This window comes from Apium graveolens, chromosome 1 (assembly GCF_009905375.1).
Source record: "Apium graveolens cultivar Ventura chromosome 1, ASM990537v1, whole genome shotgun sequence".
Classification (NCBI taxonomy): domain Eukaryota; kingdom Viridiplantae; phylum Streptophyta; class Magnoliopsida; order Apiales; family Apiaceae; genus Apium; species Apium graveolens.
In genome coordinates, this window is record NC_133647.1 from 168,416,128 (window position 1) to 168,438,940 (window position 22,813).

The 22,813-nt window shown below is 35.7% G+C and overlaps 1 protein-coding gene and 1 long non-coding RNA gene across 8 annotated transcripts; one reads left to right on the forward strand and one right to left on the reverse strand.

Annotated features, from left to right (window-relative positions):
* Positions 1-1,093: 1,093 nt before the first annotated feature.
* Positions 1,094-19,896, reverse strand: LOC141670452 (uncharacterized). Of its 7 annotated transcripts, none has more exons than XR_012554557.1 (6): positions 19,364-19,896; positions 18,952-19,155; positions 5,583-5,778; positions 5,411-5,490; positions 4,546-5,309; positions 1,094-4,214 (listed from the first exon to the last, which is right to left on the reverse strand). It is a non-coding gene; the product is annotated as an uncharacterized LOC141670452 (long non-coding RNA). The 7 variants fall into 7 exon arrangements; XR_012554554.1 differs by having other exon boundaries at positions 1,094-1,984; positions 4,546-5,326; XR_012554556.1 differs by having other exon boundaries at positions 1,094-1,999; positions 4,546-5,326.
* A 1,765-nt stretch (positions 19,897-21,661) lies between these two features.
* LOC141711188 (uncharacterized) lies at positions 21,662-22,441 on the forward strand. Its single transcript, XM_074513613.1, has one exon. It carries the CDS (start codon positions 21,662-21,664, stop codon positions 22,439-22,441), a length of 780 nt encoding a protein of 259 aa, XP_074369714.1.
* Positions 22,442-22,813: the final 372 nt, after the last annotated feature.

Below are 22,813 nucleotides of genomic sequence, written 5' to 3' on the forward strand. Positions count from 1 at the left end.
AGAGAAAACCTAGTTTCTGAGGGAACTTCAATATATTGCTTGGACGAATTTTTTGGATGCATCAAGAGGGGAGAAGATTATTATTACAAATATATTTGTTGCAGGTATTTTATTGAAAAACTCCTTTCTGTAATGCAATCACAGAAAAGCGGTGTCCTGGACAGAGACCACCAAGGATATGCCTTGACGGAAGGCCTCCTCCTGTAGTTAATGAGTGTCCTCATTGGATATGTGGGGTGAATTTTGGTGTGTGCTTTGGGAGCTCTGTTTCTGTAGTCAACGGGTGTTCTCGTTGGGAGACTTCGGAGCATCCTGTACTTTGCACTCAAAAACTTGGTATCACTTGTCCTATAATCTGGTAGGGGCTCCTTATACGGGGGACAAGGATGCATCTAACATTTGGGGTGAAACATGGTTATACCTGCTTCCGCGAACCAGAGAAGCAGCTGGTAGTAGAAGGGTTATCCTCGACCGGGGAGATGCCTTATCTGCGAAGTCTCGAAACCGCGGGTGAGCCTTCGTGGTTGAGCTTCATCGACGGACATTCCTAAATCTAGTAGAATACGGTTTTCAGTAGGTTTCCTACTAGGCCTCGAAATGAGAAATCTAAGCCCATTAGGTTTCTTGTTCCCCAAAAACTACGTTGGCTTGATTCCCAATAGATAGGGATACGTAGGCAAATTGTAAGGGATCGGAAGTTGAAAACGCAAAGGAGCCATCACTAACCCTAAGCAATCTCAGCCACCATAAATCATAACCACCAAACACTGTTCACGTTTTCCGACGAAGAACCACCGTCACAGATATTATTTCCGGCTATAAACCTCGAAAATTATTGCTACCAAATTCCTCCCTCAACGATATTGATATTACAAAAATATACAAAGTACAGATATAACATGCAAATCATTACAAACTCTAGTCTCTCCATCAGAACAAATATTTCCAAAAGGATTGAAGGAGAGTGTGTCAAGAGGCATATTGATTCATAGGAGAATCAATTAACATCTTAATTTTTTGTTTCTTAAATGTTCTTGACATATCCATACATTCAAGCACAAGAAACTTGTAAAATCTAATAGATTGCATAAAATGAAGAAGAAGACCAAGCTCACATGTTTATTTACACATAGAATAAAATAGTTTGTTACAAAGCTTAGTCAGTAAGAAATGAAAGACCTCCTCTGCTTATATACAAGAGCTAATGTTAGGAGGGAAAACTAACTTTTTAAACTAATCAACTAATTACAATTGACTATTACTAATATTCCATTGACCAGTCAAGTAAGATGACCGATCTTAACCCCTCCCCAGTTGGAGGGTGAGTTACTCCCAACTTGCCAATAAACTGTGATGCTATAGTCCTGTAAGAGGCTTCGTGCAAATATCCGTAAACTGCTTTTTGGAAGGTGTATAAGACAAAGAAATGAGCCCAGATGCAAGCTCCATGCGAACAAAATGACAGTCTAACTCAATATGTTTGGTACGCTCATGGTAGACTGTGTTTTTTTCAATGTAGATGGCAGTTTGGTAATCATGCTTAACATGAAAATGAGCAATGTTTGGAATGTCGAGTTCATGTAGAAGGCGAGTAAGCCAAGCAAGTTCAGATTTTAAACGGCGTAAAAAATGATAATCTGCTTCTGCAGAAGACAAAGATACTACATGTTGTTTCTTGGATTTCCAAGAAATCAGACTCCCCCAAGTAAGATAACAAAACAACTCACAGATTTTCTACTATTTGGACAAGATGCCCAATCCGCATCACAATAAGCTTTCAGAGTTAAAGAAGAATGCTTAGTGTATAAGAGACCCTGGCCTGGATCAATTCTGAGATATTTGAGTACATGAAGAGCTAAATCCCAATGAGCTTGTCGAGGTGAAGACATAAACTGACTTAAATGTTGAACACAAATAGAAAAATCAGGACGAGTATTGGTTAGAAAATTGAGCTTCCCTATCAATCTCCTGTACTCTGATGCACCTGTTAGCAATTCACCTTGATCAAGAAAAAGTTTAATACTGAGATCCAAAGGTGTAACAACAGGGGAAGAAGTAGAATAATTAAATTCTGATAATAAATTAATTGTAAACTTCCTCTGAGAGATGATCATGCCATCAGGAACTTCAGTGAATTATAATCCCAAAAAATATCGAAGTTTGCCAAGATCTTTAATCTTGAAAACTGAGTCAATATATGCTTTAATATCAATAATTTTTTCATCATAATTTCCAGCAACCAAAATGTCGTCAACATAAACTGCTAAATATACAACCAAAGAACCAATCTTCTTGTAAAACAGAGAAGAATTATTTTTAGAAATACTATATCCTCGAGACAATAAAGTGGTCTTCAATTTAGTGTTCCATTGACTGGATGCTTACCTTAAACCATAAAGTGATTTTTCTAGCTTACAAACCCGAGTTGGATCAGAAAGTAAAAGGCCTGGAGGAGAATCATGTACACATCCTCCTAAAGATCTCCATGAATAAACGCATTATTGACATCTAAATGAAAAAGATTCCACCATTTCTTGAGTGCAGTGGCCACCAGACTTCGAATTGTGGTCATTTTCACAACAGGAGAAAAGGTCTCAGTGAAATCAATACCTTCAACTTGTGTAAAAACCACTGACCTGAATTTATATTTTTCAATAGTGCCATCTGAATTTTGTTTAACCTTAAACACCCATTTACATAATATAGGTTTCTTTCCAGGTGGTATTTTAACAATAGACCTGTATCTATTAGCTTTTAGAGCAGCAAATTCTGCAGAAATTGCTTGTTGCCATTCAGGAAACTTAATTTCTTCCTTAGAAGAAGATGGCTAAGTAGGAGGTGATATGTAAGAAGTGATACTAGTGGAAAAATAAGAAGATTACACTGAACTAATAGATGGTAAAATGAGAGTACACATAGAAGTTATGGTACAAAAGCAAGCAGCATTATGACAAGAACTAAATGTATTGGTATAAGAGTGCACATAATATTTCAAATAATTTGAAACTTTGGAAGATCTAGTTGATTTCCTGATCTGAGGTGGATCATTAAGAGGTGAATTATTATTATAAGGATCAGTGTTTGTATCAGGCATAGAGAAATCATTAGAAGAACTTGGAGTATGTATTGTAGGAGTTATGACATCATGATGATAAGTAGAATCAAAATGTTGGTCAGGTATAGGAAAATGAATGAAATTACCAGTTTTGTGACTAATGTCAGGAAATATGGACTCATGAAAGACTACATCCCTTGAAATAACCACAAAATTATTTTCAAGATTAAGAAATTTGAAAGATTTTTTCCATAGGGACACCCTAAAAAATACAGGGTACTACACGATGTGTAAACTTATCACTGCTTGGTTTTGTTGTGGAAACTTAACTTAAACATTCAATTGGTTTGAGTGTTGAGTTGCCAGGCTTGAGAGAAAATATAAGCTCATATGGAGAACAATTATTCAACAGCTTAGATGGAAATCGATTTATCAGATACGTTGCAGTAAGGACACAATCCCCCATAACTGTTTTGATAATTTGGATTGAAACAAAAGAGCCCTAGATGTTTCTAGAAGATGTTTGTGCTTCTGTTCAACTACACCATTTTGTTGTGGTGTGTGTGAAGATGAAGTTTGGTGAACTATCCCATTAGAGAGAAGAAAATCAGATGCTATTTTACTCACCAAGCTCAAGTGCATTATCTGTACGGACAGTTTTAACTGTTCCTTTAAACTGATTTTTAACCATAAAAATAAATTATTTGATGAACTCAAAAGCATTAATCTTAGAACTTAATAAGTTAGTCCAAGTAGTAGGAGTAAAATCATCAACTATAGTAAGAAAGTATTTATGTTTATTATATGTCTGGACTGAATACGAACCCCAAAGATCAATGTGAAGTAATTCAAACTTTGCAATTGTATGAATACTACTCTTTGGAAGTCTATGTTGACGTTCTTTTGCACAAACATCACAAGCAAAAATTAATTTGGCATTTTTAGTATCAATAGAACATATAGGCTGTAGTTTAGACAAAGGCAGATGACCTAATCTATTATGCCAAATTAAAGCTGAAACAGTATCTTTATTATAACTGAAATGACCGAAAGAAGATGCATTTGCAGAAAATTCCTCTTTTACATCAGGAGGAGAATGAAACAAATATAGGCCCCTCTAAGAACTACCAAGTTCCATTGGCTTCCTCAGAGAATGGCCCTATAAAACACAAGAGGTGGGTGTGAAAAATATGGAACAATTGAGGTGATGAATAAGCTTATTGATTGACAACAAATTATACTTAAAATACGGAACATATAGCACATCAGTAAGTATTATATCATGAATTAAAGGAACGGTCCCAACATGAGATATAGTGATGATTTCCCCATGAGGCAAGGAAATGTGGATTGGATGAGATAAAATATTCAATATAGTGAACATCTCTCTTTGTAAACACATATGGTCACTCGCACCATTATCTAATATCCAACCAGTACTTTGTGTAGCAGAAAGATAAGAAAAAGAAGTTTTTACTTGAGAGTAATACCTGCAAAATTTGTAGTGCTGATAGCAAATTCTGAAGGCTAAGCAGTTTTGAGTAGATTCATTAGTTGTGAATACATTTCTGGTGAAATACCAGTCATTGCAGATGTTCCAGAAGAACCAGAATTGACCGAATTGGTAACAATAGGAGCTGGAGGATATGAGAGTGTTTCTGAGACCTCGGTTTGAGCAGCCATTCTTTTCTCATTATTGAATGGCTTGTTGAATTTAAAATCTGGTGGAAAACCATGTAACTTAAAACACTTACCAATAACATGATCAGGCTTTTTGCAGTAATTGAAGTGAAGTTTTTTTGCATCAGTATTAGTGTTCCTCCTTCCTGCTTGAAAATTCCCATAACTTGTGTTGCACTTAGATCTATTAGAGTTTACAACAAGTGAAGCAGAATCAGCCAGAAAATGACTAAGAGAGTGAATTTCTCTTTATGTTTCATCCTTCAGCAAAAGACTGTAGACCTGGCCAATTGAAGGCAAAAGAGATCACATCAAGATAGAACCTCTTATAGAAGTAAAAGAATTATTTAACCCCATCAAGAACTGAATTATCCTTTGATCCTGCTGAAATTTGGATAATTTCTGAGAAGCACCACAAGTGCATCCACATGAACAAACAGGAATTAAGCATAGAGCATCAATGTCATCCCATAACGTCTTCAACTTAGTGAAGTAATCAGAAACATTACAGCTTCCCTGTGAAATCTCAGTTGTGCTCCATTTGAGACACCATATCTCTCTCTCAGGGCCAGCCCTATGTATTTGGGTGCCCTAGGCGTGATTCAAAAATGGTGCCCCATATTCATAACCAAAAAATCACAATAAGATATATTCATTGTATAAAAGAAAACTTACTTGAATCTAAAGTAGCAAGTGAATATAATGAATTTCTTGTACGCTAAATATCCAAGTTTTCAACCTCCTGCAATAATCTCCTGCAAGCCACTGATGTAGTATCATGAATATAGAACAGTCATCATTACTAGTACACAACAATGTCAAAATAAAGTTATAAGAATGAGTTTACCTTTATTGATTTTGAAACTTTTTTCTAGGCTTTTGAGATGTGAATCTCTCTATGATTTTGCTATAATCTAGAGAACTTGCCAGCTCACTTTCAATAGACAATAAAGCCAATCCATTAAGTCTATCTTGAGACATCGAAGAGCGGAGATAAGATTTGATCAGTTTCAATCTAGAAAATGTCTTTTCCGCCTCTACCACTGTAACAGGAATGGTCACAACGATTCTATAAGTGAAAGGCATATGTCATAGCCTATTCGTTTATTCGAGGATTTAACTCAACTCAAATAAGAATGTAATAAGTAAATAGTGGATCTATCGTCAGAGAGATCTCACAAAGTAACATCTGTCAAAGGGTTAAAAAACATTATTCATCTACAGACTTGAAGACTTAATTCACTGGAAGAAGCTCAAGAAATTGATCAAGCCTCAGTGATATAAATCAAGATTGTGGATTTAACCAAGTGACAGAGATCTCGTCAGGGTATCAATTAATTACAAGGATTTAATCTGAAGAAAATCAAGAGTATCAAGGTCAAGGCTTGAAGAAACGTCACGCAAGTTAGTCACTCATGAACCAGACAGTACATCGAGTGTCAACATTGAAGTGGTGGAATTGATTCATAATTGACAGTGATTTTCAGAAGATTTTCAGAAGAATGGTTGCTGTTCAAGAGTAGTATTAATTCTCTATTAATTAATTAAGTCATTTAATTTAATTAAGAGAATAAATTAAATCTGCAAAGATTAATTTATTGATTAATTGAATTAGTTGGTTAATTAATTCTGAATTAATATTATGCATTTTTCAGAAATGATTTTGGATTTATATTCAAAAAGAAAATCAGCAAATCAGATTTGAACTGGTATGACAATTGGATTGTCATACCGAAAGTCCTACCAAGTCTTTCTGGATAGTTCTACCAAGTCATTCTATTGTCCTACCGATAGTCTTTCCAAGTCAAGTAATTGTCCTACCGAAAGTTCTATCAGCTCAAATGATTGTCTTGCTAGTTCATTTTGGATTGTCTTGCCGAATGTCATGCTGATTCAATTCGAGTGATCTGTTTACTTAAACCAACAGAAGCAGATCATTTTCATTATCATCAACATACAGAACACACAAGTTAAGAGAAAAACAGCAGAAAACAAAGGCACAACATTTTATTTTCCATCTGCTTTATTCAAGATCAAAATTCTAGATTGAAAAGTTAAATCCAATCCACTAGAATTATTTATCTTGTTCTTGTGTAACAATCTAGCGGATTAAAATCCCTAGAACTTAATCTCAAATCGCATTTAGCATTTGATCTTTTAATTGCAAAAATAGAAAAAGTTCATGTCGAATTTATTCTAGATTTGTAATAATTGATTTGAGATTAATCCCTTGTAACCGATACCGTAGTTGTAACACCTTTCATGTTTAATAAAAGTTTTATTTAACTTGAATTTTGTTTCACCTTTTTATTCCGCATTTTATTCGATTAAACGGTATTATTTGCATTCAACCCCCCTTCTACAAACAAATTGGGACCTAACAATTGGTATCAGAGCCTTCTGATTAACGTACAAATCTAGATCCTAGACTTTTGTGTTTCTTTCACTTCTTGATTTTTTTATTCACTCAAAAAATTCATAATGACTACACAAAAAGTTGGAACCGTTAAAATTCCACTTTTCGATAAAGAAAATTATGTTATGTGGAAGAAGAAGATGCTACTGTTTTTACAAGTTGCTAATCCTAAATATTTGCAAGTGTCAAAGAAGGGTCCAAAAATTCCTATGGTTATTGAACCAGAGGTAATAGAAAATGATGTGGTGATCACCAAAGCGAGAACTTATGTGAAAGATCCTAAGGATTTCTCTCCTGCTGAAATAGAAGAAGCCTCCCTGGATGCTAGCCTTCAATTAATTTTAGTAGATTCCCTTAATCCCTTGATGAATAGACATGTGATGAATTGTAAAGATTCCAAACATATCTGGGAAACTATTGAGATTATTAATGAAGGCACGGAGGAAGTTAGGGAGAACAAGCTAGAAATCCTAACCTCTGAGTATGAATACTTTAAATCCATTCCAGGGGAAGGAATCACTGAAGTGTTTGAGAGGTACAATGCATTGATCAACAACCTGAACATTAATGGTAAATACTATTCCATCAGGGAGGTCAACAAAAAGTTCATTTTAACACTGCCAACTCATCTCTAACATAGAATCACTGCCATAAGAGAAGCAAGAGATCTGAGTGAGATTTCTTTGGAAAGGCTCTATGGTGTGTTAAAGACTTATGAGTTGGAGCAGATTCAACAGAAGGAAGTTTACGGGAAAGGAAGAGTGGTCAGCACGTCTACTGCTCTAGTAGCTGATGAACAACAACAACAACCACAATATCAACATCAATCTCAACAGTCAGAAAGAATGATACAGTCTTCCAAGGTTGAAGATAATGTGATAGTAGCAGAATTTGATCCTCCTACTACAAATCAATCAGGAGATGATTATTATTCCTTGGAAGAACTGGAGCAATTGGAGGATGAGTCAATGGCCCTGATTGTCAAGAGATTCTCAAATGTCAGATTCAAAAGGAATCCCAAGTTCAAGTACAAGTCCAACTTCAACAGATTCCAGAAAGGTGGATCTTCATCCTCTAACACCAGCAGTGGTGGGTATAAAACAGGGATGGTTGATCGAAGCACCATTCGATGCTTCAACTGCAATGAGTTGGGACACTTTGCCACAGAATGCAGGAAGCCAAAACAAGTTAGGAAGAACTCTTACGATTCTAATCAGAAGAGTAAATCTGAAAGGGCTTACGTGGCAAAGGGAAGAAGCTGAGATGATACTGACAGTGAAGATGAAGAAGTTGGGAATCTTGCTCTCATGGCTAGTGATGCAAACACCTCATCGTCAAGAAGAGAGGTAAAATTTACTGATGCTGAATTAGTTTATCATCTAGGAGGTTCCTTAGATTGTGCTCGTCGCGATAATGAATTGTTAAATCAACAAATCAAAGACCTTGAGAAAGAGGTCAATGAATTAAGACTTGTGCACATTAATCAAGATAAATTAAAAGAACAAGTATCTTTTCTAGAGAGTAGAGTTGACTGTTATAGACAACTTGAAACTATTCTCAAAGAAAAGATCACCGGTCTTGAGGCTAAGGTTAAAGCTTACTTTAATTCTTGTTCGAAGTCCAAAGAGTTTTACAATAAGCAAGCTGTTAATCAAACATCTGGTATAGGTTATGATAACAATGCTGCTATTGGAAAATTAGGCATAAACTCCCCTCCTCATGTCTGTGCTAAAGGCAGGGAAGTACCACATGTGCTTAAGGGTGTTGATGAACCCCTCTATAAAGAATCAATTGCTGAACCATTTGATGAGACCTCATTTATTATTCAAGAAGAAATATGTGCTGAAGATAATGCTAATGAGAAAGCTGTCTCCAAGTCAAGTGTGTCAAAAGTTCCAGTCAAGGTTGTGAAAGCAACTGAGACTAACTCAGACACACATGAGTTGGATAACACAAATTCCATGTCTACCATGCATAAGTTGCCTATTGTTAATCCCTCTCATAAAGCATGTGGTGTTCCTGATTGTATGTCTTGTGCTTTTAATCTGATGTTTGCTTATTTTAATGGTAAGCATGTTTCTAATGATAAGACTACTCCTCGTCAGCATGTGAATAATAGAAAGCATGATAGGTCTAAGACTGCTAGTCCTCCTAAAGCTAGAAAGGAGACATTTGTGCCTAAGCCTGAACAGAAATTTGTCAAGGCTGTTCACAAGGTCAAATGTTCAGTCATTGAGAACGTTGAGAATATTAAAATTAAGAATGTTGTTTTGCCTGATAAAGGCCAATTTTACAAGTATGCCAGACCCAGCCAAGCTTGGGTTCCGAAGAAGGTCTAATCCATTTGTATTGCAGGGCATTAAACAGGTACAACCGGTAGTGTGGATTCTTGACAGCGGATCGTCAAGACATATGACCGGAGATAGAGCCCTGCTATCAAATGTGGTTGAGAAAGCTGGCCCAGTGGTTACCTTTGGAGATAACAGCAAAGGTTTAACGGAGGGATATGGCTGTTTGCTAGCTGGAAATGTTATCATTGAAAATGTGTATGTTGTGCAAGGACTTGAACACAATCTGCTTAGCATTAGTCAGTTCTGTGACAACGGCTACAATGTTTTATTCGACAAGCTGAAGTGTCAGATTCTGCACAAGAAAAGTGAAAAACCCTCCTTAATGGGAATCCGGAAAGGAAATCTGTTCGTAGCTGACATGAACTCTGGAAGCAATCCTGAAGTCAATTACTTCTATGCAAAGGCATCGTCAGATGAGAGTTGGCTATGGCACAAGAGACTTTCTCATCTCAATTTCAAAACAATGAATTCTCTTGTAAAAAGAGAATTGGTAAGAGGCCTGCCTCAGCTGGAATTCTCTCCAGAAGGACTATGTGAGGCTTGCCAGAAAGGAAAGTCAAAGAAAGCAAGTCACAGAGGCACTGACACATCTTCCATAACTGGTGTTCTGCAATTATTGCACATGGATTTATTTGGACCAGTTAATGTCCTTTCGATGTCAAAGAAGTGTTACTGTCTTGTGATAGTTGATGACTATTCCAAGTATACGTGGGTTTTATTTCTTCACTCTAAGGATGAAACACCACAAGTTGTGATTGATCATATCAAGATGATTGAGTTAGATTCTAACGTCCCTGTTAGAGAAATAAGGTCAGATAATGGAACAGAATTCAAGAATTCACTTCTCAATGGATTCTGTACAGACAAAGGGATTACCAGACAATTTTCAGCTCCTAGAACCCCTCAGCAAAATGGAGTGGTAGAAAGGAAGAATCGTACATTGATTGAAGCTGCAAGAACGATGTTAAGTGAATCAGGTCTTCCAATGTACATTTGGGCTGAAGCTGTCAATACTGCATGTTATACTCAGAATCGAACTCTAATCAACAAAGACTTCATGAAAACTCCTTATGAGATTTTGAATGAACAGAAACCTTCTATCAAATACTTTCATGTATTTGGTGCCAGATGCTTTGTGCTCAAGGATGGAGATGAGCGTCGTGGTAAATTCGAGGCAAAGGCATATGAGGGTATTTTTGTTGGATATGGAAGAAGATAATATAGAGTGTATATCATTGATCAACACAAAGTAACTGAAAGTGTCAATGTTACATTTGATGACACTAAACTCCCTAGTATCCAAACTGAAGATCCTTCTGAGAAACTGAAGTTTGATGATATGTCAGATTCAGAATCAGAACATGGTCAAGAACCTGAGGTTGTTGCTGGTGAAGAACCTGTTAATCATGATGATACTCAAGGTAATAGTGATGGAAACTTTGGCAACAATGGAGATACCACTGCTACTGATGGAGAATCTTCAAGTCAACATGACAACAACTCAGGGGGAGATGCTGAAGGATCATCTAGTAGGACACAACATCCAAATGAATTTCAAGGCGAATCATCAAGATCAAATCTTCCAAGACAGACTGTCTGGAATAAAGCTCATCCTTTTGAGTTGATTATTGGTGATCCAGATGTTGGAGTCAGAACTAGATGTGCTACTCAAAATGATTGTCTGTTCTCAGGATTTCTTTCTGAGATGGAACCTAAGAAGATTGAAGAAGCACTAACTGATCCAGATTGGGTGATTGCTATGCAAGATGAACTCAATCAGTTTGAAAGTCAACAAGTCTGGAAACTGGTACCTAGACCTACACACAAGAAAGCTGTTGGTACTAGGTGGGTATTCAGGAATAAACTAGATGAAGATGGTGTGGTTACAAGAAACAAGGCAAGGCTGGTAGCAAAAGGGTATTCTCAAGCTGAAGGCATTGATTATGATGAAACCTATGCTCCAGTGGCTAGACTTGAGGCCATCAGGATATTTCTGGCATTCGCAGCATTCTCAAACTTTAAAGTTGATCAAATGGATGTCAAGAGCGCCTTTCTGAATGGAAAGCTGGATGAAGAGGTATATGTAGAGAAACCTCCTGGTTTTGAAGATCCAGATCATTTGGATTTTGTCTTCTTTCTTTTCAAGGCTATCTATGGGCTCAAACAGTCTCCAAGAAAATGGTATGACACTCTCTCTGAATTTCTTATTGAAAATAGCTTTATTAGAGGTGTCATAGACAAAACTCTCTTTTCTAAAAAACATAAGAATGATACTATATTAGTCCAAGTCTATGTGGATGATATAATATTTGGGTCTACTAATGATAATCTCTGTAAGAGATTTGCTAAGTTAATGCACAGCAAGTTTGAAATGAGCATGATGGGAGAGCTGAAGTTCTTTCTTGGATTACAAGTAAATCAAAGGTTAGATGGAACATTTATTTGTCAATCCAAGTATCTCAAGGAACTCCTCAAAAAGTACAATCTAGAGGATTCCGCATCAGCAAGGACTCCATCAACTATAGCTGTCAAGCTTGGACCATGTGAAAACTCCATTAAGGTAGATGTCACAAGCTACAGAGGTATGATTGGCTCGTTACTCTATCTTACTGCAAGTAGACCAGATATTATGTATGCTACATGCTTATGTGCAAGGTTCCAAGCGGATCCTAGAGATATTCATCTCGTTGCTGTTAAACGAATCTTAAGATATCTTAAGGGAACACCAAATCTAGGTATTTGGTACCCTAAAGAATCTGGTTTTAACCTTGTTGGATATACAGATTCAGATTACGCAGGAAGTGTTGTTGATAGGAAAAGCACCTCAGGGAGTTGTCAATTCCTAGGAAGCAGGCTAGTCTCATGGTACATCAAGAAACAGCAAACAGTTTCCAACTCAACGGCCGAGGCTGAATATATTGCTGCTGGAAGCTGCTGTACTCAGATCTTGTGGATTAGGAACCAGCTACGAGACTATGGCTCTGTATTAAACAAAATTCCTATTTTATGTGACAATACAAGTGCAATAGCCATCACCAACAACCCTGTGCAGCACTCGAGGACAAAGCACATTGACATCAGGTATCATTTTATTAGAGAGCACGTCATGAATGGTACTGTTGAACTATTTTTTGTTCCAACAGAAGATCAAATAGCAGATATTTTCACTAAACCACTTGATGAATCCACATTTACCAGATTAGTTGGTAAATTGGGCATGTTGAATAGTTTTAGTGATTAATTTAGTTAATATCTGAAATCTGCTCTTGAATGAATTTACAAATGAATTTTTCATAAATGAAAAATTTATTTGCATATTTATTTTATCATTTTATCATATTTCTTGATTAATTCTATGTAATTTATATTATCTTATCTGTTTTATTTACTCGACTTGTTAACGTCAAACATCTCAGAATATTTTATTTTCTCTAAAAATATTTTTCTATGAATTTTATTTGCTAAAATTCAACAGAAATCTATTTTTGGAATAAAAATAATTAACTCTGAAATATTGTCTTTGTTTTTATAAATATTTTCTGTAATAATATATAATTGTCTTTCTACTGGAATGACAATCGGCAAGACAATTAAAATTGTCTTGCTGAAAATCATTTCAGTACACATATATATATAAATCTGTTATATACTAATTTTGCTTATAATTATTTTATTTCCAGAATGACAATCGGCAAGACAATTGAAATTGTCTTGTTGAAAGTCATTTCATTATATAATTGTGTTTTATTTTGTTTTCAGTATAGTTTTATACTGGCAAGACAATCGGTATGACTATCAATTGTCTTGCCAGTTATAAACCTTATTTATTAATATTTTCCGTTTATTTTATACTGGTATGACAATCGGTATGACTATCAGATTGTCATACCAGTTATACTACTTAACTTTTTTTTGTGTGTTTGTTTTGTTTCATAACTCATTCACTACAGTTTTTCAAAAAAAATTCAACAGTTTTTTTCTCTCTTCTCTCTCTTCGATCAAAAACAATTTCAACTGCCTTTGATCTCCTTTGCTCGAGTTTTTACTCAGCAATCTAAATCATCACTCCTGTGATATATACTTACATATATATACATACAGGAGTGCTGCCAAAATTTTTTCAAAATTTTTTTTTTGAATCATTGTGTTTGTTGATTTTGGGTATTTTTGATTTAAATTTTAATTTCTGTTTTGTGTCTTTTGGCTTTTCAAATCTGCGTTTGTGAGTTAAGAATTTTAACGAGATACATTTCTGTCTAAATTTTTCGATTATAATTAATTTAATTCGAATTATTAAATTAATTTAATTAATTCGAATTTTCTTAATATTATTCTTAAAATTCTGAAAGTGTGTGTCTTATTATTATTTTAAATGGCTCTCAATTTCCAAATTGTCGCGCATAATCAGGTTGGTTATTTTAATCCTGAAAAATGTGATGTGGAAAAATTTAAGCCTTGGATTAGATTTTTAAATGACCATTCGATTGTTAGCTCTACTATTAAATCAAATGTGATTTTAAATGTCGATCTGCTTAGACTGATTTGCACAACCTCTACTGTGGCCGATGATTCAAAATCTTTTTCATTCACCATGGCAAACACACAGTATGTGGTTGATGAAACAGTAGTCAATCTAGCGTTAAATTTTCCATTGGACAATTTCTGTAATTTACCCTCTGAAAATGATATCACAAACTTTTTCCATGCTATTCACTATCAGGGGGTGATCAATTTAACCAAACTTTCTAAATCCAATTTGGTGTCTGAATGGGATATTTTCTTCGATACACTTTCTAAAGTGTTTGCCAACTGTACTAAATCCAACTTTCACAACATCACTTCCACTCTGCAGTATACTGGTCTTGCGGTTGTTTTCAATCAAAGGATCAATTTTGGCAAACTACTTTTTCCCATTCTCTTGAGACGTCTCACTTCTGCTTTACGTGATCATTCTACAAATCGTAGGGTATCATGTTACTATGCTCGTTTTCTCATGCTTATAGCAGATCATCTTCTCACACCTGAACACAAAGCCCTTTTTGCTAACTCTGCAGTAACCGAACCCCCTCCAGTAAGCAAAAAGATTTACACCCGCCAAGACACAACCTTCAAATTCATGCAAGTTCCAGTACTTGTATCTGCTTTCATGGCCACTTATATTCCCTTACCTATTTTCAATCTTCCCGGTAATGAACAGCAACCTCAACCTCCAGTGGTTCAAGACACCCAGGCTCCTCCAACATCAGATGCGCTTCCATTACAGGTAGTAATTCCTCACTCTCACTCCATTCCTACTTCTGTTGAAAGACCCCCAGTGGTCGATAGGACTGACCATGAAGTTGTAGAACCACAGCTTCAATCCCAGGTCATAGAGCCAAACACAGAGTCACAACCTATCTCAACCTCTCCCCCACTGTCTAAAATGTTACCAAGAAGGTTAATAGGAAGTAGTGCATTGTTAAATGTGAGTGAACCCTCAACTCTGCTTCCTCCAAAGAAAAGAAGAACTTATACTGAGGCATCTGAAAGCCCATCCTTGTCCTCCCAACAGGACATGGACTTTGAAATGGCCGATGAACAGTTACTAGAGACATTCTCTCAACAGGATGAATCTATTGAAATTCGCCATAGGGCCATGGCATCTTGTACTGAGTCAAGCACAATTCCATTACTCACAATGGAACCATACATATCCACAGATGATACTCTGGACACAGAGCGAGGAGTGCACATAGAGTCTGTTACAGTGCTTGCCATAGTTACGACAGAAGAGCAGTCACATGCTTCCGAGGGAAAATCTGACTCTCAGCCACCTTTAATAGAGTCATTTTCTCCCCTCCCAGATCAAACACCTCTGGCTCCCTCACGGGATTCTCCACTCGCAGATTTATCTGGAGAAAGTGGAGGCCAACTCGGTCAATCTATCCCTGAAGCAATTCAGACATCTATTTCACATGAAATGATAGGTTTGACTGAGGATCGGGACTCGCGAATTCCCATTGCACCACCACTGACCTCTCTTGAAGAGGCTAGGGTGATTTTAACTGTAGGTACAGAAGAACAGCAACAGGAAGACTCCTCACGAGCAATTATATTGAGAGAAACACAAGCACGTGAGGTGAGTGAACCAAACACGAGTGAAATTCAGGTGAGAGCACACACAGACACAGATACTGAAAACCTGTTAGCTCAAATTGCTGCTCTAAAACAAGAACTTGCTAAAAGCCAAGCTGAGGCTCAAGCATTCAAAGCACAAGTGGTTGAACGGTCTTCTTCTTCCACCTCTGTCAACAATCAGCTGGCACTCATAAGAAATGATATCTCAGATCTCAAGAACACTGTCACACCAAAGCTCAATTTCATTCAGGAAACTCCAACTTTATCATCTGATGACATTTCGAACTTCTGTTCTCTACATACAAGGATGACTTCTCTTGAAGATTTGGTTGAAATGAATCATTCACTGGATTCCTCCAGATTTCTGAAGATAGAGACAGGTATGGAACATCTGAATGAAGGGATGAAGCACCTGTACTACATGATCAAAAATTCTCACTGTCCCAATGAAGAACAAAGGACTTACTTTGAAGGGCCATCTGGTGGAGGCTCGGGCTCGGGAGGTGATGGAGGTCATGGAGGATCTAAGGGAAAGTCCGTAGAGGATCCCTCAACTAAGGGGGAGAAGAAAGGGAGTAGTGGAAAGGGGAAAGAAAAAGATACCTCTGCTGGAGACAAAGGAAAGGCTGATGATGTCTACTACAGTGGAGAACATGATGACTTTGATATTTTTGACATTCCCACTGAACCAGTCTTGGAAGATAAAGATGGTTTATTTGAAGCTGAAGAGGAAAGTGATTTTGGAGAATGGGAAGAGGAAGCTACAGTGGATCCTATCTTTGAGAGAGAGTTTCAGCAGCAGCAGTCAGAGATGAAAAGAAAAGAAGCTGAACTCAAAAAGGTCTCCCAGATCATTGACATGAAGAAAGACATTCAAAGAACAGAAACTCTTCAAAAGCAACGTCTTCATGACATTAAGGCTCAAGAAAGGAGAAGAGATGTCAGACTGAAGATTGGTGAAAAATGGGATGAAGCTAGGAGAGTACTTGATATGCCTCAGCTGAGCACTAACAATGATAGGCAGTTCCTACATCTTCTTGACAAGCTGGAAATCTCAAATCCTAACAATGACATGTACATGAATGCTATCAAGACTGAAGTCTCAAGGATCACAGCTGCTTTTGACAGATCCCTAAATGAGATGAGCATTTTTGTATATTGTCAGAGTGAAGGATCTTTCAAGGTGTCACTTCATCTGTTTGAGAATCGTTCTTTGTCAGAGATTTGGGTTCTTCTCAACAAGGTAAAAAGAAGCTCAGAATTGAATGAAGTTCTTCGAGAAAGGCTTAAAGAGTTTGCCAGCAGGGCTAGTCCTCAAGTGGTCAACAATCCTCATCAAGTGAGATTCTTTAAGTCTGATTGTCTTCAAATCTGTCAGCTAGATGTACAATCTCTTAAAGACTACTCAGCTAAACATCTGATCTGGATGGAACATCATTTAAGAACTGCTGGATACTCATCCATGTTGAAGACTCAAGCTGCTGATTTGATTCAAGTTTATTGTGAAAAGAATATTAAAAGGTACAATCAGATCAAGAATAAGCTGAAGTCAGTTGGAGTTCAACCAGTCAGACCAGCAAGCTTCACTTCAGAAAAGGACCGTGTCTTTGACAAAGAGTTGCTTCAAGAGTTAGAAGAAGGTGAAGTCAGAAGAGAAGACAACTGAAGTCAATTAGCTCAAAACTCAATGTAATATGATTAGAGCTTTATGAATCAAGATAGTCTAATGTAGTTATATGTTCAGGCTAGAGGAACATCTATCTTGTATTCTCTTGTAAATTTCTTTTGGAATCTGGAAAATGTTAAATATAATCCAGAACTTTTCTGCTATTTACTTTGCATTACTGTTTATATCTTTTTCTTATTTGTTAGTTGAGTTATCCTCTAGGTATTTGTTGTTATTGTCTAACAAGCAAATAGGGGGAGATTGAAAGGCATATGTCATAGCCTATTCGTTTATTCGAGGATTTAACTCAACTCAAATAAGAATGTAATAAGTAAATGGTGGATCTATCGTCAGAGAGATCTCACAAAGTAACATCTGTCAAAGGGTTAAGAAACATTATTCATCTACAGACTTGAAGACTTAATTCACTGGAAGAAGCTCAAGAAATTGATCAAGCCTCAGTGATATAAATCAAGATTGTGGATTTAACCAAGTGACAGAGATCTCGTCAGGGTATCAATTAATTACAAGGATTTAATCTGAAGAAAATCAAGAGTATCAAGGTCAAGGCTTGAAGAAACGTCACGCAAGTTAGTCACTCATGAACCAGACAGTACATCGAGTGTCAACATTGAAGTGGTGGAATTGATTCATAATTGACAGTGATTTTCAGAAGATTTTCAGAAGAATGGTTTTTGTTCAAGAGTAGTATTAATTCTCTATTAATTAATTAAGTCATTTAATTTAATTAAGAGAATAAATTAAATCTGCAAAGATTAATTTATTGATTAATTGAATTAGTTGGTTAATTAATTATGAATTAATATTATGCATTTTTTAGAAATGATTTTGGATTTATATTCAAAAAGAAAATCAGCAAATCAGATTTGAACTGGTATGACAATTGGATTGTCATACCGAAAGTCCTACCAAGTCTTTCTGGATAGTTCTACCAAGTCATTCTATTGTCCTACCGATAGTCTTTCCAAGTCAAGTAATTGTCCTACCGAAAGTTCTATCAGCTCAAATGATTGTCTTGCTAGTTCATTTTGGATTGTCTAGCCGAATGTCATGCTGATTCAATTCGAGTGATCTGTTTACTTAAACCAACAGAAGCAGATCATTTTCATTATCATCAACATACAGAACACAGAAGTCAAGAGAAAAACAGTAGAAAACAAAGGCACAACATTTTATTTTTCATCTGCTTTATTCAAGATCAAAATTCTAGATTGAAAAGTTAAATCCAATCCACTAGAATTATTTATCTTGTTCTTGTGTAACAATCTAGCGGATTAAAATCCCTAGAACTTAATCTCAAATCGCATTTAGCATTTGATCTTTTAATTGCAAAAATAGAAAAAGTTCATGTCGAATTTATTCTAGATTTGTAATAATTGATTTGAGATTAATCCCTTGTAACCGATACCGTAGTTGTAACACCTTTCAAGTTTAATAAAAGTTTTATTTAACTTGAATTTTGTTTCACCTTTTTATTCCGCATTTTATTCGATTAAACGGTATTGTTTGCATTCAACCCCCCCTTCTACAAACAAATTGGGACCTAACAATAAGCTATCCAAGCATTTGGATAATTTAATTGTCTTGAACTAGAACTTAAATAATTAAGCACATCTATTGCCTTTGTTATCTCATCGGGTATTACCATTCGAAGCACTAGTAACTCGTTAAACAACTCTGCGCCAACAATATCATATCGCATATCATGTCTAAGAAATCCCATTTGTTGTTTTTTTCCCAAAAAACTTGTCAAGAGAGCCCATTTGCAATTTCTCAGCTTCCGCCGCTTTCAATTTCTTTTGCCTTTTTAGATGCCCCGATAACTGGTTACGCTTCATTTTCAAATTATCTATTCATCAAACAAAATAATGCAATTAATTTTAGTCACCAATCCCAAATCAGTAAATCACAAAACACATACTACTTTTTACAAAAACAAATCTCAATTATTCTCTAATTATTCACATCAAATCCTTAAATTGAAAAATAATAATAAACAAATAGTAAATTACAATATTATTAAAAAAGTAATTAGAATAGAAATCTTTAAACCATACCTGTGTTATAATTGCTGAATTGCAAAGCACAGATGATCCGATCTTCACGATGAGTCGATGACTTCCATTGTTTTGATAATTGATATTCAGAATGAACAGAGAACAATCCGTGTTCTGTATTTTATTCGATAGCTAAGCAGAGGGAAGGATAGGGTTTTGTACTTTTGTTATATGACTTCATCTGGCCATCTGGGGTAAAGGGTATAGACGCGCATAGTCCAAAAACTCAATTTCTCCAAACCTTTCACATTTTTACTTTGTTTTGTTTATTAAATAAATTTATAAATTATATTTTTAAAGTAAATTAAAGTAAATTATATTTTAATTTTAAAATAAAGTTATCACAAAGATAATAATATATTTTAAAATTTTAATATGTCCCCCAATCACATATATGTTAATGTATTCTAATTAAAATCTATATTTTAAAATATAAAAAATATAAAAATAAATAATATAAAAAATAAATACACCTATATACATATGTTATTGAAATATTTTGGTGCCCCTGTGCGCGGTGGTGCCCTAGGCGGCCGCCTTGGTCGCCTTACCCAAGGGCCGGCCCTGCTCTCTCTTCTAACTCATTCCACATCTCATGAGCAGAATTAGAGTTGATGACACTGCGGCCAATTGACTTAGATAAAGCTCTAAGGATCTAAGAAATAACCATATCATTGCACCTTGACTAGGACTTAAAAGAAGGAGCAGTGCTGATATGTTTGGGAATCAATCCATCAACAAAACCTAGTTTATTTATAGTAGATAATGCAATAGTCATCGAACGCTTCCAATTGCTAAATCTTGTTCCATCAAATAACTCACTAACTAATTTCATGCCAGGAGAATCAGACGACTGAAGATGATATGGATTAACTTGATTGAATTGTTGAGAATCAATAGAGTTATCGTGATCATTTTGTTCATCAATATAAGAATTTGCCATAGAATACTTTTCTCAGCAAGATCAGTTAGGTATTTGACAAGATATTAACCAAAATTACAATCACAAAAAAAGTGATCTCTACAAAATTGATATAATCAATTCATTCACAACGATGTCACACATAGAAAATAAGTAGAAATAATTGTAATCACAACAGATCAATAAATCGAGATTAATCGAGAGAGATTGCTCAAGAATAACAAAGAAGCCGAACAAAATGAAGAACGGAAGAGATTACGAATGAATCTCGAAATAGATCAAAGATTTTGAAGTGAATCTCGAATAAGATCGAAATCAAATGCAATAGATCAAATCAAAAAATTGAAGAAGGTAGATTGTAAGGAAAGATAGTACCTTTGATTGTGAGAAAGTGAATATGATTCTAAGAACGTGATTAAGCCATTGATGACCTGCTCTGATACCATGTAAAACCTAACAGTTTGCACAAAATAAAGAAGAAGACTAAGCTCACATGTTTTATTTACACAGAGAACAAAAGAGTTTGTTACAAAGCTTAGTCAGTAAAAAATGAAAGACATATGCTTAAATACAAGAGCTAATGCTAGGAGGGAAAACTAACTTTTTAAATTAACTAACTAATTACAGTTGATTATTACTAATCTGTCATTGACCAGTCAAGTAATATGACCAATTGTAACGAAATTAAAATCCAATCACCCTCATCATCTTGATACTTCATACTAAAACTTTTTTTCTCCAAGTGCAGCCTCTTGATCACATTATCTTCTAAATCTACAATTCCTGATATATTAGGTAGTTCAAACGTTATGGTAAGACGATTATGTGTTTCCTTTACAGTCATTTGGTTAAAGTCTTGTGGTGTACGAGGAACAACTATACCATGCACTGAGGCCATGCACGAACAAGAAAACTTTCTTCTACTTGGTTCCTCGTCATTTAATTTTCTCCTAATCTTTGAGGAGATGTTACCGCTCATCTTTCTTTTACCAGTTTGCCACTTTTCAATACCAAGACATTTATATATGTGATTGTTAGATATCAATCTCAAACGGGTGTTTTATTTGAATAAGTTAACGTTTGTTTTGTCTGAGTCATTGTATGTAGCAGTATGCATTAGTATAGGATCGTGAGAATAAGTCTAAGTAGTGGAGAGTTTTCAGGAAGTTGGTTTTTTGTCATGTCCTATTATGTCGTTTATTTCAGTTATGAGTCTTTTCTTATATTGTATTTTGTCAAACTGAATAAATCATTGGTAATTCTTTGGAGAGCAGTTTATGTACTTTTCTTTCTCATTTTCGTACTAAACAGTTAATATACATATATCAATATCTATATTAACAATATTTGGTATCAGAGAAGGAAGTTCTGGGTGAATGTCAAAGACACCAACGATAGATGTTAACAAGCTGAAGGGAGGTTCCATAGGGTTAAGTTACCCGATGCTAACGAAAACCAACTACACGAGCTGGGCTCTCAAGATGAAGGTTTTCATGCAGGAACAAGGGGTTTGGAGTGTTGTTGAACCGAGTGACCCAAAAGCTGCTATTACAGAGAAAAGTGATAAGAGTGACCCAAAAGCTGCTATTGTAGAGAAAAGTGACAAGATTTCCATGGCTATGATCTACCACGGCATTCCAGAGGAAATACTGTTTCCACTTGCGGAGAAAAAGATTGCTAAAGAGGTATGGGAGACTATTAAGCTACGCCAAGGAGTAGATCCAATGAAACAAGCACGAATTCAAACTTTGAAATACAAATTTGAGGCTTTGAGCATGAAAGAAAGTGAGCAAATCGATGATTTTCACCTGAAAATGAATGGGTTGGTAATGAACATCAGGGCTTTGTGGGAGGAGATGGACGAAGCATACGTTGTGAAAAAGCTCCTACGTGCAGTACCGTCGAGGTTTCTACAAATTACATCCACCATGGAGAAATTTGGGGACCTTGAAACAATGTCCGTGGAGGAGGCCCTAGGCTCTCTCAAGGCACACGAGGAACGGATGGTGGGCAAAACAGAGCCAAAAGAAAGTCAGCTTTTACTGACTAAAGAAGAGTGGAAAAAAAGAGAAGATGATGAAAAGAAGCTATTATTTACCAGGGAGGAATGGCTGAGACGTGTAAACAATGAGGGATCTTCAAATTTCAGATGTTGAGGGAGTTGTGACAAAAGCAAAATTCGATACTATAATTGTCAAAACTATGGACATATAGTAGTTGAATGTCAAAACTTGTATACATACAGACATACATATATACATACATATATACATACATACATACATATATATGCATACACAAATACAGAGACACACACATACACACATATACACATACATTTATAGATACATACTCATATATTCTTATTTGTCATCAATTTAACATCGTCCCCCAACACAATGAAATGACCAAATATTATATTAAATTATATGAAATAAAAAAATAGAATAGACTATTTATATACATATGTATGATTTATACTTTATTATTAATAATTATTTGACATATATCATATACTCCCGCCATAT

Coding starts and splice junctions, on each gene's coding strand:
- LOC141711188 (XM_074513613.1), top strand. CDS start 21,662: ATGTCAAAGACACCAACGATAGATGTTAACAAGCTGAAGGGAGGTTCC.